The 18,679-nt window shown below is 59.0% G+C and overlaps 2 protein-coding genes across 2 annotated transcripts; one reads left to right on the plus strand and one right to left on the minus strand.

Moving 5' to 3' along the window:
- Positions 1 to 705: 705 nt before the first annotated feature.
- MFAP2 (microfibril associated protein 2) lies at positions 706 to 2,391 on the plus strand (the record flags this gene model as incomplete). Its single annotated transcript, XM_042834258.1, has 8 exons — positions 706 to 809; positions 899 to 985; positions 1,167 to 1,193; positions 1,259 to 1,345; positions 1,477 to 1,518; positions 1,754 to 1,841; positions 1,937 to 2,010; positions 2,182 to 2,391. Coding segments are annotated over 8 exons (613 nt in total), but the record flags the coding sequence as incomplete, so codon positions are not given.
- Positions 2,392 to 2,871: 480 nt separating this feature from the next.
- On the minus strand, positions 2,872 to 18,043 carry CROCC (ciliary rootlet coiled-coil, rootletin). The gene is made up of 33 exons (XM_042834264.1): positions 17,741 to 18,043; positions 17,363 to 17,514; positions 16,540 to 16,725; positions 16,387 to 16,470; positions 16,241 to 16,311; positions 16,001 to 16,166; positions 15,119 to 15,225; positions 14,833 to 15,039; positions 14,397 to 14,493; positions 14,220 to 14,315; positions 13,990 to 14,124; positions 12,791 to 12,969; positions 12,542 to 12,703; positions 12,297 to 12,441; positions 11,125 to 11,490; positions 10,624 to 10,817; positions 10,422 to 10,549; positions 10,077 to 10,189; positions 9,535 to 9,657; positions 9,339 to 9,473; positions 9,007 to 9,138; positions 8,693 to 8,931; positions 8,193 to 8,352; positions 7,939 to 8,106; positions 7,249 to 7,585; positions 6,755 to 6,882; positions 6,574 to 6,682; positions 6,078 to 6,229; positions 5,464 to 5,604; positions 5,264 to 5,392; positions 4,421 to 4,612; positions 3,700 to 3,831; positions 2,872 to 3,537 (listed from the first exon to the last, which is right to left on the minus strand). Exons 2-33 carry the CDS (start codon positions 17,495 to 17,497, stop codon positions 3,436 to 3,438), a joined length of 4,950 nt encoding a protein of 1,649 aa, XP_042690198.1. The 5' UTR covers positions 17,498 to 17,514; positions 17,741 to 18,043; the 3' UTR covers positions 2,872 to 3,435.
- Positions 18,044 to 18,679: the final 636 nt, after the last annotated feature.

Raw genomic sequence — 18,679 nt, forward strand, 5'->3', positions numbered from 1 at the left:
GCCTTCGGGTGGAAAATCCCTATGGTTGGATGGCTGCTGTTGAGAGGCTGCCGTGGTTTGCTGCTGAGATGGGATGTGAGGATGTGGTGGTGGCCTTCGTGGAGATGGTGGGGGTGTTGTCATCGTGTTCCCATCGGGGATGCTGACGCCTGGTTCTGTGCGTGGGGCCGGGGAGCAGAAGATCCCTCATGGGAAATTGGAACTAAAAGGAAAGTGGAGCACTGGGTCGTGGTTGATTTGGGGTCCTGACCAGCACCCAGCTCTCCGAGGCTGGAGAAAACCTCCGTGAGCTGCACGTTGATCCTGTTCATCCCTGTGCAATTCCTCGTAGCCAACACCGTGTGCATCTGCTGCTCCCCTGGTGGTGGGAAGCAAGATAGGGCAGGGCTGTGGGGCACAGGACCCGAGGTTCTGGGACTGGGATGGGACCCCCATTGGGACCCCCGAGGTCTGTGTTTGGCCAAACGTGGCTGTCCAACCTCAGTTGGTGCCAATCCCAACAGCCTGATGCTCCCAAAGCCTGTAAGGGCTGGGAGTCAACATCTCCAGTACCTACAGAGCTGGGGATGGAGGGGGATGGGGCCTCGGTTTCCCCTCTCTATCAGCAGGGTGGGGTCCCCATCCCACGCCACAAAGCTTCCTCCTGGATGGGCAGACGGTTGCATTTCCAACACTTCCAATTGTATTCGTTATTCTCTTCCCCAGTTTTATTGTGTTTTCCCTCTGCCCCCATCCAGACTGTGCCGTGCTCCTGCAACTACCTCCCATCACCATGAGAGCGCTGTGCCTCGTCCTGCTGGGCCTGCCAGGTGAGTGCCAAGGCCCAAAGCAGCCCCACACTTTGGGGGCACTGTAGGCTCCAAAATGTCTTGTCCTCCCCCTTCTCCCCCCTTCCCAGCGCTCCTGGTCCAGGGCCAGTACAGCAGGTTTGAGGGCATTACCTACCCGGAGCCGGTGCAATATTCCCAGTACGACCAGCAGGCAGGTGAGAGCCTTCATCCACCTCCTCTTCCTTGCAGCATTGCTTTCCCTAATGCCTTTTCCCATGCTCTGCTCATTTCCCTTTTCCACCCCAACCCCACACGTTTCCCATTGCTCCCAGTCCCCACGGGCTGTGCGATAACACAACATCCTTATGTTCCATTTTCTCCCTTTTTTTCCTCCAGAAATTCAGGATTACTACGACTACCACGGTGAGTGCAGCCCCGGGGCAGGTTTGGGGCCGGGGTCGCACATCCTCACTGTTCTATCCCCACAGATGTGACCCCACGCACCCCAGAGGAGCAGTTTCGCTTCCAATCCCAGCAGCAATCCCAGCAGGAAGTTGTGCCAGCACCGACCATGGGTGGGTGCAAAACAGCGACCACAACCCCCCCCCTTCCCCCTTCCAGCACTGCCCTGACCCTAAAACCTGACTGGGGGACAGCAGGATGCTCCCTATGCCCAACCCCAAAGCTTTGTTCTTCCTCCCATCAGCTGCTGCCCCTGAGACTGAGCCCACAGAGCCCGGACCTCTGGGTAAGTGTGGCTTTCACCGCTCTCCTCCTAACACAAATATGGTGCAACTTGGGTCCCTTCCTCCACTCATGCATCCCCCCCCATGGTTTCATCCTTCCTCCGGGGGGGGGAGGGGGGTAGGGAACAATGCAATGCTGAACACACCCCCAGTGCTCATGGATTTTTCTCCCCTATCTAAACCTGCTTGCATTTTTGGAGCAAAACAACACGTCACCAGCTCTGGCTCTCATTGCAGACTGCCGGGAGGAGCAGTACCCCTGCACCAGGCTCTACTCCGTCCACAAGCCCTGCAAGCAGTGCCTGAACGAGATCTGCTTCTACAGGCGAGCGCAGGGGCTGTCTCCCTCCCCCTCCCCCCAAAAAAATCCTCATTGGCACATTCAGGTTTGTTTTTTAACCCCAAACCTTCACCCCGCAGCCTCCGCCGGGTCTACGTGATCAACAAGGAGATCTGCGTCCGCACCGTGTGCGCCCACGAAGAGCTGCTGAGGGGTAGGGACTCATCCATCAGCTCAGGGACACCCCCCTCCCCATCCCCCCCATCGTTGGGTACCACCAAAGATGGTTAAGCACAGCAAAGCCACGCTCCGCGTTCCCAGTCGCCACCAGTTTAGGTGCAGCGGGCGGCTGCTGGAGGAGCGTTGTGTTTCCATCTCCCTGCAGCCGACCTGTGCCGTGACAAGTTCTCCAAGTGTGGTGTGATGGCCACCAGTGGGCTCTGCCAGACCGTGGTCACCTCCTGTGCTCGCAGCTGCGGGGGTTGCTGAAGCCCCCACCTCGCCGGGACGCAGCCCGGCTCCTCCACCTGGTGCTATAAAAGAACCGTGCATGAAAGGCCAAAGAAAAAAGTCCGGTTTGGTGCACATAAAAATAAATAAGGGTTGGGGGATGGGGTTGGGGGGGGTATTGTTTTTATTTCTTTTGATTTTGTTATTGTAAGTGGGGGGGGGGGAGGGGGAGTTTGTTTGCTGCGTAGAGTATCCAAGAGAAAAAGCGTAAGGGTTGCTGCGGCTCCTGTCTCTTTCTTTTTTGGGTTTCCCATTGGGTTGGGGTCATTGGTGATGTGCCTTGAATAGAGCAGAGCTGGGCTGTAGGATCTGGGAGTCTGTGGGCTCTTTGGGGATTTGCACAGTTGAGCGTTCTGCTTGAAATAACACAGCATCATCTGGGGCAGTTTTGGTTTTTCCTATGAGAAAGGGTGCAGCTATGGGGTTTGGGGTGGCTGTCCCCAGTTCCCACATGGGGAATGGCACGCATCCCATCTATGCAGTGTTCTGATGTTGAATTGAGGGCAGTTTGGGGGTTCTCTGAATGGAAAGGAGGGGATTGCTTTACTACATTCAATCTACCTTGTGGTTTTCTTGGGATATAGCCATCTTCTATAGCGTGTGTAATATTAATACTAACAGCACATAGGTCACATAATAATGATGCTAATAAATGCCATGGGGCCTGATGGGCACCAATTTGAGCAGCTGGTTCCCAAACCCTCCACCCCAAACCCCAATAAGTGTCACTAGGTTGGCTTTCCATACGTTTAATGGAGGCTTAGAGGGGACGGGGCCACGTTGGGTTGGCCCATAGCACCGATATCACACCAGTCTCCAAAAAGAGCAGTAGAAAAGAGAGGACCATCCCTGTGCCACGTGGGATCCAGGCGTAGGGATGCTTACCCTGGTCAGCACCAGTCTGGGGAGCCCCAGTGCTCCCATCACATCCACGTGGGCTAAAAAACATCTTCTTTCCGCATATTGGTTATAGAAATGCCGTAGAAAAAGAAGGGGGGAAAAAAAACCAAGCAGTATCAAAAATAGTGGTGGCTCAGGGGGTGAAGTGCTGCTCTTGATCAAGAAAAACGAGTGGGATTTGGGAACGTTGAGCAGATTTTTGGTGAGCTGCGCGGTGCTGCTCTCAGCCCTAAATGCTGCGGGGGTGACGGCGAGACTCCTGCGCCCCCCACTGCTGCGCTGGTGGCTTCTGTGCAACCCCAGAGCTCTGCTCCAGCGCTGAGACCTGTGCCTGGGGTAGGGGGGAGGGAGAACAGAGGGATCACCCCAAAGAAAAACCCAGCAGCATCCCCGTGCGTGCAGCAGCATCTCCACGCAGTGGGATGAGCCCCGAAACAGCCCAGCTCCACCACCGTGCAACCTAAGGTGCAGGCAGCACCCCGGGGCCACCCGCCTGCAGCACTTGAATGCGTCGCTGTGCCTCTGCCAGCTGCTGCTCCGATGTGCCCAGAGAGCGGTCCAGGCGGCCCTTCTGCAGAGCCAACCTCAGCGAGGCTTCGTGCGTCTTCAGCTTCTCCCTCTCCACCTGTGTGAGGATGCAAACTGTTGCACGCCTTGCTCCGGTGCACAACACACACACATGCATGCATGCACACGTGCACTCTTGCAAGCATTGCCCCCAGTGCACAATATATGTGTAGATGCATGCATGTGTGCTGTTGCTGCATGCCTTGCTCCAGTGCACAAAATATACACATGCGTGCATGTATGGGGTTTTCTCCCAGAAATCCCTGCTTTTCCCCTTAAATATGGGGTTTACTGCTAGAAATCCCTGTTTTTCCCCTTAAATATGTGGCTTTCTGCCAGCACACCTTGCTGCAATGCACTCTCTCTCTATACACATGCATACATGCATCTGCATGTTCTGTTGCACTTGCTCCTTGCTCTGTGCACAGTGCATGTATTCACGTGTGCATGCTGTGCTTTGTTGTACACCTTGCTCCTCTGTGCACAGCACACACATAAACACATGTTTGCACACGCTGTGCACAGCAGAGAGGCGTGCATCATTTACGTCACGCGTGGAACAACGACACTGCAGTTTTATGGCTCCAGCATTAAGGCTGCACATCAGTGCCCACCCAAGGGTGCAGGGCAGGGCGGTGGGTGCTCACCTTCTCCAGGGTTCTTTTCAGGGCACTGTTGTCCTTTTCGAGGCGCAGGGCGCAGCGCTCAGCCTCACGCCGCTCAGCTTCCAGCTGGGTCACAGCACGCTGCAGGCTGCCCACGCGCTCCTGCAGCCCCCGCTGCTCTGCCCTCAGCCCCCCCAGCACCGCCGCCTCCTCCTCGTCCTGCTGCTGCTGTGTCTGCAATGGGAGCAAGGCTGCAGGGTGCTGCATGGAGTTATAGGGTGTGCACGGGGTGATAAGGTGTGGTGCGGGGCTACAGGTTGCTGCACAGGGTGATAGGGTGATGCACAGGGTGATAGGGTGATGCATGGGGCAGGAAGGTGCTGTGTAGGCACTAGGGTGATGCATAGGGTAATAGGATGCTGCGTGGGGCAATAGGGTGATGCATAGGGTAATAGGGTGCTGTGTGGGGTAATGGTGCTGCAAGGGGTGGTAGGGTATTGCACAGGGTGAGAGGGTGATGCAAGGGGCAACAGGGTGATGCATAGGGTAATAGGGTGATACATGGGGCAGTAGGGTGATGCACATGATAACTGGGTGCTAGAAGGGGTGTAGGGTACTGCACAGGGTAAGAAGGTGATGCATGGGGCAGTAAGGTGATGCGCAGGGTGATGGTGCTGCAAGGGGTGCAGAGTACTGTACAGGATAATAGGGTGATGCATGGGGCATTAGGGTGATGCACAAGCTAACTGGGTGCTGGAAGGGGTGCAGGGTACTGCACAGAGTAATAGGGAAGTGCATGGGGCAACAGGGTGCTGCACAGCAGAGTAAAAAGATCTGCATGGGGGAGCTGTGTTGGTCACAGGACAGCTGCTGTTGCTCTCCCACCTCCTGCAGCTGCTGCACCTGCGCCTCCAGCTCCTCTCTGCGCAGCTCCAGCACCGCACGCTCCTCCTGCAGCGCCCGCAGCTGCTCCCGCAGCACCCCGCGCTCCTCCCGTGCAGCATCCAGCATCTCCTGCGTGGGGACGTGCATGGTGACACAAGGCCACATGGGTCCCCACTGCACCCCGAGGTGCTCCTGCACACCTGCAGCGCCCGGCGGTCGAGCTCGCCCGCAGCCAAAGCAGTCTGCAGCTTCTGCAGTCGCTGCTGCAGGGCTGTGCTGGTGTTGGCCCCCGGTGTGCCCTGTGCATGGTCCTTGGCTGCCAGCAGTGCACTCAGCTTCTCCTGGAAGAGACAGAGCAGTGCGTGCAAGCTGGTTTCAGGCGTGAAACCAGCATGAATGCAAGGTTTCAGTCTGTGCGCGCATGCAAGCAGCACTCATGCAGTTTGTGTACAAGTTTGCAAGCGCCTTGTGCCCAGTTTGTGTGCCAGCCTGCGAGCAGCTTACATCCAGTTTGCGTGCATTTTGTATGCAAGACTCCAGGCAGCTTGGAGGCAGCTTGCCAGAAGCTTACACTTGGTTTTCATGCAAGCTTGCAAGCAGCTTGCATGGAAGCTTGCACGTGTAAGCTTGTAAGAAGCATACATGCAGTTTTTGCACATCTTGCATTCAACCTTCCTTGCGCCTCTCACGCACTTTAATGCAACATGCTTGCAATCTGTGCACATCTTGCATGCAGCTTGCATGCAGCTTGTATGCAAGGCAGCAGAAAGGCTGCTCAGGGAGGGAGAGGAGGGTTTTTCCCCCCCATGCCCACCTGGGCAGCCCGGCGCTCGCCCTCAGCAGCGTGCAAGCTGCGTTCCAGCGCTGACACCTTCTCGAGCAGCAGCCGGCGCTCGCCCTCACCCTGCTGCAGCATCTCCTCCTGCAGCAGCAGTGCTGCCTGCTTGCCTTCGGAGCCCCGCCACCCTGCCACAGCCAGAGCGGGGTTTGCAAACCTCTGTGCTTTCGAGGCATGCACTGGGGTTTAGGGGGCATGCACAAGGAGGGGGCTGACTGCTCGTACTGGGGTTGTCCCGGTTCCAGGGGTGTAGAGGTTTATTTGCTCCTATGGGGTTTCTTTTATGTTTCTATTATGATTTGGGGGAAACGTGCAGCACTTGAGTGCAGCACCATCACCTCACCCCACAATCTGTCACCCTCACAGCCCCACAACGTGCCCACATCCCGAGCAGACACACACTACAGGGAGGCAGCGATGCTCCTGTGCAGCACCCAACTGAGGGAAACCCACCCCATAGCTGCCCCATCACCTTCCTTGCTCTCAGCCAATCTCTTCTGCAGCTGCAGTGCTCTGTCCCGCTGCGCTTCTGCCTCAGCCAGCTGCTTGCTCAGGCTGCACACCCGCACCTGCAGCTCTTCCTGGGGGAGAAAATGGGGTGAGAAAGGCATATTTTGGGGATGCACACCTTGGGGAGGGGGTGAGGGGCATACCTTATCCCGCTGGGCATCCTGCAGCTGGCGCAGGAAATCCTGCAGGGCTGTACGAACTGCCTCGGGGTCAGCTGCTGCATTGGGGTCTGGGGGTGAGCAGGGGGTGCGTGTCGCCTTCCTGGGTCCAGCTGGAAGAGAGGGGACAGGGCGGGATGGCAGGAGACAAAGTGGGACAAGGACAGGGTCAGGTGAGAGGGATGAGGTGGAATGGGGAGGGACTGGAGGGGATAGAGTGGGATGAGAGGGATGGGGAGGGTCAGGAAGGGATAGGGCATGGGAAGGATAGTGGGATGAGAGGGACAGGGTGACATGAGAGAGAGTGGCACAGGAGGGACGGGAAGATGCATGATGGACACAGCTACAGGAGGGGACAAAATAGGACAAGGGGGAACAGAATGGATTGGGAAGAGGCAGGGTGGCACGGGAAGGATGCACAGCTAGATAGAGCACCCAACACCCAGCCCAGTGCCCCCCACACCCTGTGCCATCCTCACCCTTGCCTGGAGATCCTCCATGTGCCCGTCCAACACCGACGGTGCAGCGCAGGGCTGAGCTCAGCCCACTCAGCCTCATCTCAGCATCACGCCGTCGCTCCTCACCCCGTGCCAGCTCAGCTTCCAGCCCTTGTGCCCGACCCTCGGCTGCGCTCAGCTTCAAGCTCAGCTCTGCTGCCTCACTGCGTGCTGCCTCTGCCTTCAGCCGCAGGTTGCGGGCATCAGCCAGCAGCTTCTTCTCATGGCATCGAGCATCCTCCAGGCTGCGCGACAGCGCCCGCTCCCGTTGCTGGAAATCTGCCTCCTTCTCTGCCAGCCTGCACTGCAGCTGCTGGAGCTGGGGAGCAACGGGATGTGGGGAAGCAGGGATGGGATGGAGAGACGTGGGAGATGCTTAGAGATGTAGGTGATGAAGCAAAAGGGTGGCGGAGAGGCGAAGGATGGAGCGATTTGGTTTGGGGAACGTCCAGAGCGTGAAGGGTGGAGCATAAGGAGGACATGCAGGGATGCAGGGCACAGAGCAGTGGGGCGATGGGGACATGGAAGACTGAATGTGGGGTGATGGGGACAGGTGTGGCATCAAGGGACTGAGCAGCAGGTGCACCCAGCGACACAGGGCACTCACTGTGGGGCCACCAAGGGACATGGGGTACTGAGCAGGAGTGACAAGGAGGGCTCGAGCAGCCTTACCTCCTTCCTGGTGGCCTCCACGCCAGCCTCACTTTCCACCATCTTCTGCCTGAGGCCGAAGGCTTCACGATGCCTCTCCTCCTCATGCTGCTCCTCCCGTGCCACACGCGCCCGCAGCTCCTCCACCTCCTTGCTCTTCTTGCTGTTCTCACTATCCAGAATCTTCACCTGCCCCAGCGAGGCAACGAGGGGAGGCTGTGATTTAAGCTGCATGTCAGGGAATCCCCCTGTTGTGTTCCCCTCTCCCCCCGCACCTGGCGGCGCAGCTCCTGCAGCTCACGACGGGCATCCAGGCGGCCACGTTCCAGCCCACGGAGGGTGGCACGCAGCTCTGCTGCCTCCCTGCCTGCTGCTGCCTGCCCGTCCTCTGCCAGCGCCAGCCGCTGCTCCTGCTGCTCAGCTGCACGCTGCAGGCTGTGGGAATATCGGGGTGGTGAGGTCTATGCAGGGCACCCCAACCTTGGCACAGTAGTGTGCCATGTCTCTCCAAAACTGCATCCTTCCTGTGCATCCTCCAGCCCTGAGCATCCCCCTCCAAAGAACTTCACCACCCCACACAGCTCCTCAACACCGAGCATCACCCTCCATCCAAGGTGTCCCCCAACGTCAGCACCCTATGGACCCCGAGCATCCTTCCCCTCCCCAAACACCCCCCCGAACCCAAGCACCCCCAAACCTAAAACATCACCCCTGACCCCAAGCACACCCCCAGCCCCAAACACCCCCCCACCCCGAGCATCACCCCGACCCACACCTGATGCGCTGCCCCTCGCTGTGCCGCAGTGCCGCCCGCAGCTGTTGGTTGGAGCGCCGCAGCGCCTCCTGCTCCCTGGCAGCATCACCCAGCGCCCTGCGTGCCTCCATCCCCATCCTGCGCTGCTCCTCGCACCCCTCACGTCCCTCCTGTGCTTCTCTCTGCGCCCGCAGCAGCGCCTGCTGCCTCGCTGCCCGTGCCTCTGCCTCCAGTGCCAGCTGCGCCCGCGCCTCTTCCACCTGCACCGAGGGATGCTGTGGGATTACGGAGCAACCAGGGTGCAGCAGGGATGGGAAGGGATACGGGGGGCTCACATCACGCAGGGCGCTGTCACGCTGCTGGGATGCTGCCACTGCCTGCTCACGGAGAGCCGCGGCCTCGCGTGCGTGGGCCTCTGCTGCTGCCTCCAACCGTGCCTGCAGGGAGCGCAGCTCCGCCGAGCGGTGCTGGAGGAGGTGGGGTGAGCACTGCTGGGCAGGGCTGGGGGCTCAAAGAGGGAGGGGAAGGTTTGCAGTAAGGGTGAAGGGGTGGCAACGGGTGTAGGGGATTTGCAATGGGGATGGAGGGTATGCAATGGGAATAGGGCATCCAGGGTGGATGCCCAAGCACAGGGGTTGCAATTGGGGTGCCTGTGCTATGCACCCACCTGCTGCTGCTGCTGCCAGCTCGCATTCTCGTGTCGCTGCCGTTCCAGCTCGGCTGTAGCCTGGGCCAGGCTCTGCTGCAGCCCTGCCAGCGTTCCTGCTAGTGCTGCCTTCTCCTCCTCCTTCAGCGCCAGCGCCTGCAAAGGGATGTGCTCAGTGGGGGCAGCAGGCACACAGCAGGGACCCCCCAGCACCCACCTGCTGCTTCTCGCTCTCGGCACGCAGCACCCCTTCATCCCGCTGTTGCCGTGCTGCTGCCACCTCTGCTGCCAGCTCCTGCTGCTCCCGTGCCAGCCGACCCCTCTCTGTGTCCAGCTCCTCCTGCAGTGCCCCCAAAACAGCGCCAACACTGTTCAGCACTGCCCCAAAATCGGTGCCACCCCAACCAATATCAGCATCACCTTCAAATCAGCATCGCTACCCAAAATATGCGCCATCCTGTGATGCAACGCAGTGCTGCCCCCCCTTCCCCCCAAGAAATGGCGTTGCTCCAATACTGGCTTCACCCCAAAATCTGACAACAAATTGAGGGCAACTCAGAATAGTCACTGCAAAATCACAGTTACTCCCTCAAATCAGCGTCGCTCCTCATAATCAGCATCAAGACCCCCAACCAGCGTGGCTTCCCAGAACAGCATCACTACCCAGAATCGGAGCTCCTACCCAAATGCATCACCATCCTCCTAAAGCCAGCATTGCCTCCCCAAATCAGCCTTACTCCACTGCCCCCCAGTGCCCACCTTCTCACTCCGCAGCTGCTTGATCTCTTCCTCGCGTTCCTCCTGGGTCCTGCGCAGGGCCACCGCCTCCTCCTGTGCCACTGCCAGCCGCTGCCGCGCTGCACCCAGCTCCTCTGCCAGCCCCGCAGCGGGTGGGGAGTGATGGGAATGGAGGGGTCAAAGTACCCAGAATTGAGAGAGAAGTGACGTGACCAAAGGCGACAGCCCCAAAACTGAGCAAGGTCAGTGATGAGGCCAACGATACCAGCCTCAGAACGTAAGTGGCCATGGCCAAGGATGTGATGCGGCCACCCCCAACCAGAGCAGATGTGTGATGTGACCCCCACTGCAGCACTGCCTGCTCACCCAGCAGCCCATCCCTGGCCACCCGCAGGCTCCGTGCCTCGGCCTCCAGCTGCTGCCTGCTCGTGCTCAGCTGCCCAAGCTGCTCCCGTGCCTCAAAGAGGTTCGTCTCCAGCACAGCCTTCTCAGCCCTGCAGGGACACCGTGGCAGCGCGCTGCCTAACATCAGCAGGATGGAACATCACACGGATCCGGCGACACCAACCTGAGCCCATCGGCTTCCTGGGCACGGTCACGAGCGTCACGCTGGGCGGCGTGCAGCTGGACCCCCAGGCTGGCCCCATCCTTGGCCAGCCCCTCTCGCTCCTGCATGGTGCGCTCCAGCTCTGTGCTCAGCCGCTGCTGCTCCCCCCTTGCTTGCACCAGTGCCTCCCGTGCTGCACGCTGCTCCTGCTGAGCCTGCACCAGCACCAGGTGATGCGTGTACCACTGGGATGGCCTGCTAGCCCTGCATCCTCTCCCACTTCCCTCATGCATCTTTCCCAACTGCCTCACGTGCTATCCCAATTACATTCTCCCCATCATTTCCAAATGACTTCCGCATCCTCTTCTTTATTCCTAGCCACCCCACGCACCCACCAAATTGCCCCAGCACCCTCACCCATGCATCCTTCCAACTGCCCTCTGCATCCTCCCTCTCACTCCACGCATCCTCTCGTTTGCCCCTGTACCCTCCCCACCTTTCCCAGCTGCCCAAACCCCACACCTGCCCCAGCTGCTCCCGCATTCTCTGCAGCTCCCCTCGCAGCTCCCGCAGCTCAGCCTGCAGCCCCTCGCAGCTCCTCTCCGCCGCTCTCCGTCCCCGCTCCAGCTCCATCCTCTCAGCCTCTCCATCCCTGCAGCTGCGCTCCAGCCGCCCCAGCTCAGCCTTCAGTCCTTCCAGCTCTCTCCTGGCCTCGCTGTCAGCTTCGTGCTGCTCCTCCAGCCCCGCCAGCGCCCGGCTCAGCTCCCGTTTGTCCCGTGCCAGGCTGGCAGCCAGCTCACTGCTCCGTGCTGCAGCATCCCGCAGCCTGGCCTCCTGTGTGCGGGCGTCCCGCAGCGCTGCCTCCAGCTCTGCACTGCTGCCCTGTGCCTGGTGGGTGCCCAGAGCGATGGATGTGGGGCTTGGGATGTGCATGGGGTTTGGGGGGGCTTGGGAATGTCCGTGGGGTTTGAGGATGGACTACAGGGCTTGGGGATGAGCATGGGGTTTGAGGTTGGACAATGGGACTTGGGGATGTCCGTGGGGCTTGAGGATGGACTATAGGGTCTGGGAATGAGCATGAGGTTTGAGGATGGACAATAGGGCTTAAGGATGTCCATTGGGTTTGATGATGGACAACAGGGCTGAGGATGTGCATGCAGTTCAAGGATGCACAGTGACGCTTGGGAATGTCCAAGGGGTGGGTTAAGGGATGTGAATGAACCCAGCAAGGATGCATGTGGGATTTGGGAACCTGGATATCCCCAGGGAGGATGCACATGAGATTTGGAGGTGCATATATCCCCAGGGATGAGGAACAACGGATCTGGGGCACGGAGATGCAGATGCCCCCAAAGAGGAGAAGTAAGGGTTTGGTGAATGTGTCTGGAGCTTGGGGAGGCATATAGGATTGGGGATGTGCTTCGCTCTGGGGAGGTTGCACATTGGTTTTGGGGAACTGAATGCCCCCAGGGAGCACACTCATTGGGTTTAGGGATGCACATGAGGGTTGAGGATGTAGACGGCCCCAGGAAGAATGCACAACAGCTTTGGGGACACATGGGGGAAGGAGTTGGAGACACAGGCGTCTCCAAAGCAGATGCAGGGAGTTAGGGGGTGCAGACATCTCCAGACAACGGAACTACAAAGGTTTGGATGTGGGGGTGATTTGAGGACACTGGGGCTTTGTCACTCACCTGTGCCAACGCCTCTCCCAGCGCTGCCTGCTCGCCTCGTGCCACCTCTGCCTCCAGCTGTGCCCGGCTCAGCTCCTCCCGTGCCCTCAGCAGCTCCTGCTGCCCTGCTGCCCGCTGTCCCTCCAGCTGCTCCAGCTGCTGCGTGCTGCAGCACCCAAGGTGGGAGCACACATTGGAGGGGTGCAGCACCCACTTTAGGGGTGGCATTGCAACAGCTTTATTCTGCAGCAGCTGCAGGTCCCCACCTGTGCTCCAGCTGCTGTCGTGCAGCCTCTGCTGCTCGGTTGGCCTCATCCCGCTGCTCCTCCAGCTCCTGGACCCGGAGCTGTAGCTCAGCCTCGCTGCGTTGCAGAGCTCCTGCCCGCGTCTGCTCTGCCACCAGCGCCTGCTCCACGCGGCCCTGCTCACTGCAGACAGACAGACACACGTGGGGATGGACAAATGCATGGAGATGGGTGCATGTGACACACGGACGGACAGATGGACAGCAGTACCTGCGCAGGAGCTCGGTGTCAGCACGCAGACGGGCAGCTTCACGCACGGCCTCATCCTGTGCCTGCCGGCAGCCCCCAGCCTCAGTGCTGAGCTGCTCCAGCTGCTGCTCCAGGGCAGCCCGCCGCCTCTCGCTGTCCCCCAGCTCCCTCCGCAGGTTCCCTGACACATCCTGGGCTTCCTGAGGGTGGGGGGACAGTGGCCGTCCTTCATCATCCTCTGCCCATCCATTCACCCTACACTCATCTTCCATCTGTCTTTCCTTCACCATCCATCCTTCCAGCTTTTATTCTCCTCCACTCATGGTCCATGCATTCCCATTCCTCCTCCTCCATCCATCTTCCCCTCCATCCATTCCCACACCCATTTATCCCTTATTCCCCTCCATTCATGCACACTCCATCCATCCACCTTCTCTCCAGCTCTTTCCCTATCATTGTCTCCCTTCTTCCACCCTTCCACCTATCCTCCATCCTTCCATCCTCTTCCAACCACCTTCACTTCTGTCCTCCCATCCATCTGTCCCCATTTCCATCTGCCCTCTATTCCCCTCCACTTGCCCTCCAAGTATTCAGCCATCCACACATCCATCAGTCTTCCTTTCTCCTCTATGCATCCACCTCCATCCTCCATTTAACAGCTGGACTAGATGATCTTAGTGGTCTTCCCCAAACTTAATGATTCGCTTCGATGATTCATCCTCCCATCAATCCATCCCCTATCTTCCATCTGTTCCCACACCCATCTGTGCATCTCCATGTTCATCTGCCATTCTATTCCATCCGTTCTCTATGCTTGCACCCATCAGTCCACACATCCATCCATCCACCCATCGATCCCCACATCCATCTCTCCCCACATCCATTTACCCATCCATCCATCCATCCACTCCCACATCCATCCATCCACCCATCCATCCATCCATCCATCCATCCCCATGTCTGTCCATCCACCCATTCACCCATCCATTCCCACGTCCACCCACCCATGCATCTGTCCATCCCCAAATTCATCTATCCATCTCCATGTCAATCCATCCATCCATCCATCCATCCATCCATCCATCCATCCATCCTCATGTCCATCCATCCATCCCCACGTCCACCCGCCAACGCATCTGTCCATCCCCACATCCATCCATCCACCTGTCTGTCCATCCATCCCCATGTCTGTCTGCCATCATTCCCCCTCCCTCACCCACCTGCAGCTGGATGTGCCGTCGGCGCAGGGCACCATGCACAGCTCCCAGCGTGGCTGCGGCAGCAGCAGGAGAGAGACTGCGGCAAGGGAGCCTGAGGGGCCCTGGGGAGGACCCATGGTCATCAGCCAGCACTGCCTGCAAGGGACAGGGACAGCGTCATTGCTGCAGGAGGGGAAACTGAGGCACGGAGGGGTCGGTAGCGCTGGGAGCGCAGAGGGAGCGGGGAGCACCTGGGTGATGTCCTGCAGCGTCTGGTGCAGCAGCTCCAGCTCTGCACGCAATGCCTGCACCTCCTCTGCTGACGGCTCCTGAGCACGAGAGGCCTCCTGCAAAACGCCCGGTGTGCATCCCACACTGCGACCTGCCTTGGTGTGCAGTGTGCATCTCACACAACGACCCACGCTCACCATCTTCTGCAGCTGTGCTGTCAGAGCCTGCACTGCCCGCTCCTTCTCACCACCTTCCTTCCGTAGCTGCTGCAGGGCTGCTGTCAGCTCCGCCAGCCTGGGAGAGATGGTGCCCAGCAGGGCTGGTGCTCAGCACCACGTAGAACCACGCTGTGTTGCATGGCACTGTGCAGCACCATAGCTCCTGTGCCACCCCATAGCATACCACAGCGCCCTGTCACCCCTACAGCATCCTGTAGCAAGCTATAGTATCCCACAGCACCGCATAACACAGCGTAGCACCCTTTAACACCCTGCACCGACCCACAGAACACCACCGCATCCCTCAGCACCCTGTAGCACCCACAGCAGCCTGAAGTATCCCACAGCTCCCCAAAGCACCCGGCGGCACCCCGTAGCACCCAATAACACCCTACAGGATCCCCCAGCACCCCACCTGTCCCCCAGCACCGCCCTCTCCCGCTCAGCATCGCGGCCCCGTGCTGCCAGCTGCTCCTCCAGCTGTGCCAGCTGCTGTGCCTGCTGCTCTTGCACTGCACCCGCCCGGCCCTCGGCCAGCTGCAGGTGAGCTCCCAGCTGCACGCAGGCGGCGTGGGCAGCACGGCCGGCACGGCTCACCTCCTGCCCCAGCTCCACCAGATCTCTGCAAAGGGAATGGGGGATAGGAGAAGGGTGAGCCCATATCTTGCCACCCCGTCCCCGTTCCTCGCCGCCCCACTGACCTCTCAGTGGCGGCTCGCAGCTGGCCAAAGTGGCGGCGGAAGGCCACTGCCTGCCTCCAGAGGGTGAGCAGGCGGCCGTGCTCGTTGCTGAAGTAGGTGTTGAAGGACTGTGAGGGGATGGGGATGGATGGAGCAGATCCTGGTCACGCAGCTTTGCAGCCCGGCGCTATCACCGCAGCACCAGGTCCTGCCCCGTGCACCATCCCGTGCAGCCCCAAAAGTGCCTCCGTGCAATATGTCCTTCCGCCCTGCATTCCTCTGCATGCAGCGTTGCTTCACCCTGCATCCCCCCCCTGCACCACAAATTCTTCTCTGTGCAATGACCCCGTGGTTCTGCACTCCCTCTGTCTCCCTGCTTTGCATCTCTCCATGCAACATCCTCTGAATGCCCAAATTCCTCCCCATGCAATGTCCTACACCCCTCCCCATGCAGCACCCCTCTGCTTTGCATCTGTGCAGCACACCCTGCAACCCCTAATTCCTCTCCATGCAAGTAGCAAGGGTCCCAGACCTCTGCATCTCACAACCCTTCATCCTGCAGCACCCCTCCACTCTTCTGCTTCAAATCTCCCCATACACCGCCTGCTGCACCCTCATAATTATCCATGCAATGTTCCTCACACCCTTCTCCATGCAGCACCTTCTGCATGCAACATCCCATGCATCCACCAATTCTTCTCCATCCAACATCCCAATGGTCCTGCATTTTGCATCCCTTCACCCCGCTGCATCCCGGCACCCCTCTGCTTGGCCTCTTTGTGCAACGCCCTGTGCACCCCCTAAAATTTATCTCCATGCAAAATCCCAATGATCCGGCAACCTTTGCATCCCTCAGGCCCCCACGCAGCACCCCTCTGCTTTGCATCTCCCCTCGGCCCTGACCTCCTCCTCCCTCCTCCACTGGGCCTCACGCTGCTCCAGCTCTCCACGTGCCCGTGCCCAGTCGGCTGTCAGCTTGCGGATGTCCTCGCTCAGTGCCGCGTTGGCCACGTTTGCCTGCTCCAGCTGCTCCCGCAGCATCGAGTTCACCTGCACCAGACTGCAGCTCCTGGGCAACACAGGGCTGGGGATGATGCTAGGAGGTCCCCACAGCCACCAGCCCCACTTGGGAACCCCTCACACCTTTGCTGTTCCTCCTCCAGCCGGATCAGCGCGTTCTCCAGCTCGTTGGGGCTCTCCTCCTCTGGCTGGCTCTGCGGAGACATTGTTCCCTTTGCATGCAGGTGATGGTGGGGGACATTTGGGGACACACTGGGGACATTACACACTGTCAGCCTCTCCTGCTCCAGTTCTGTCTCCTTCCTCAGCAGCTGCTGCTCAACCTCGCCACATTTCTTCTTGTACTGCAGCACCTGGGGACAACGCGATGGCATCCAGTCCCTCCCCATCACAGCGTTCCCGTGTCCCCAGTATGCACCCACCTTGGCTTGCAGCTTCTGCACCAGCTGTGCTTGCCTCTGCTGGCCCTCCTGGTACGCCTGCAGCTTGCGCTTGTAGGCAGCCTGCTCCTCATCCAGCAGCCTCCGCAGCTCGATGTTGTGCTGTGCCAGGCTCCGGCTCTCTGCCACCTCCTGCTCGCCCGCTTCCAGCCGCAGGGATTGCTCCAGCTGCAAGCCAGCAGCACCCCTTTGAGGATGCAACCCCTCCAGAACCATTCCAGGTACAAGCATCCCAGCTTGGATAAATTCATCTTCCCTTTGATGCTGCAAAGCTCCATAGGGTTGAAGCAACACGGGGCGCCCTGATGTTTTGCACTTGAGATGCAATAGGAAATGGCAACGGAAAACTAATAAGGAATTGGCTGCTGCATGTAGAAAATAACCCAGACCTGGGTTTGCTTCAGGTTGGCCAATGGATAAATAGTCTTTCAGCACAAGGGACAGGAAGCAGTGATTTCCCTGCGGGTACTTTTTGGTTCTTGGCTCACTCCTTTTAGCAACCAGGCGTGCACAAAGGGGTGTGAGCCCCCGGAGCCATACAGACCCCAGAGTGGTGCAGCTCGAGTTTTGCATCTCCCTGAGCAACCAAAGCCCTCATTCTTCTCCCAGTGCCAAAAAAAAGAAAAAAGAAAGCATTGAGATGAATAAAATGGGAATGCTTTGTGCTTCCTGCAAGCCCCAGCATGCCGGGTGCTGCATCTCCATCACCGCAGCGTCCTCAGCACCTCCGAGTGATGCTGGTAAAGAAAGGTGCATTTTGAGGGTGAAAAAGACATATTTTGGGCTGTGTGCGTGGCTGACCTACCCGCTCACTGATGGCGTTGTATTTGATGGCCAACTCGTCGCGCTCAGCTCGGCTCTGAGCCAGCAGGTCCTCAACGCGCGACAGCTCCTGCTGCAGGATGCGGTTCTCCTCCTGGAGGGACAGCAGCGAGGCCATGGCCTCGGGGGTGGAACCTACAGGAGGGGACAAGGCTCAGGGCATAGGCTCAACTTTGCTGCTTTGCTCCTCTGGCTGCAAACTCCGCATCCCTGTGTGCAACAGTTGCTTGGTGCCATTGCAAAAGCAGCTGCCCTGCTGCAAATCCGCGCTTGCACAAACCGCAGCTTTGCCATTACAGCTGCACGGCAGATTTTGTCTTTGCAACGGCAAACGATCTCAGCTGCTGCTGGGAGTTCCTACCTCAGTCCAGCACGCTCGTGGGTTCCCCCCCCCCTTTGCTTTGCTTTCAGCAGCCCCGCGTCTCCATCCTGCTCTGCTCTTTTAGGGCTTTGCTTCCGCTCCGCAAGCGGAAAGCGGATGCATGGTTGGGATTAGCCTGAAATCCTCATTTTCCCCTCCCAGGCTGAGAACCCTCCTCTTCCTGGCTGTATCTGCGTGCCTCAGGGGTCCTAATGCCTCCCCCAAGCTCTGCTTTGCTGCAAAACCGAAGCTTTGCAATTCAAACCAAGCAACAAAGCTATTTGCCTGCAGAGCAAAAAAAGATTCTTCTGCTACTGCAAGAAATCAGCAGCGCCAAGCAGCCCTGCACCCAAAAGCAGAGGAAATGCACTCACTTTGCTCCAGCGTTCGGCTTCCTTGAGATTCAGGGCTCTGTTATCTCACAGGAGCCCGGGAGAGAGGAGCCCTTTCGTTAAGCCCTAACGAAGCACGGCCTCGTTAAGCTCATTACGGAGCAGGAGTTGGCACTGGCAGGAAAAAGCGTTGGGTGGAGCGTGCCAGGTTGCTATGGGAAGCCCTTGGCTGGGCGCTGGGAAGGGGCGGCAGCCGCTCCATAAATCATGCAGTTAACTGCCACGTGGAAAAGAAAGACCCCGGGCGATTAATGAATTGAAGTGCAGGGGTAACGGCGAGCTGCCGCTTCCTGCTCCCCCCGAGGGCAGAAAGGAGAAACGCTCCAACAAATCGATGCCAGCTCCAAACGTGCATCCTCAGCAGGGGCTGCAGGGCAACACCGCACTGAAGGCGTTCCCTCTGCGGACTCTCGGATGCGGGTTTGCCCTCCCAGCGTTGCCCAGCCTCTGCTTGCCCCTCAGGAAGAGCAAATGCCCTTCCTCCTCCCAGCTGAGCCGCGGATTATTAGAGGGAGGGTATTAGGATTGAGGCTTTGCAGCGCTGCTG

Source organism: Centrocercus urophasianus, unplaced genomic scaffold (assembly GCF_019232065.1).
Source record: "Centrocercus urophasianus isolate 14NV4802_14NV808 unplaced genomic scaffold, USGS_Curo_1.0 seq_440, whole genome shotgun sequence".
In the NCBI taxonomy this organism is placed as follows: Eukaryota; Metazoa; Chordata; class Aves; order Galliformes; family Phasianidae; genus Centrocercus; species Centrocercus urophasianus.

Coding starts and splice junctions, on each gene's coding strand:
- CROCC (XM_042834264.1), bottom strand. CDS start 17,497: ATGGCCTCGCTGCTGTCCCTCCAGGAGGAGAACCGCATCCTGCAGCAG. Junction 6,883..7,248: donor TGGAGGATCTCCAGGCAAGG/GTGAGGATGGCA, acceptor CCTCTCTTCCAG/CTGGACCCAGGAAGGCGACA. Junction 3,832..4,420: donor TGAAAAGAACCCTGGAGAAG/GTGAGCACCCAC, acceptor ATCCTCACACAG/GTGGAGAGGGAGAAGCTGAA.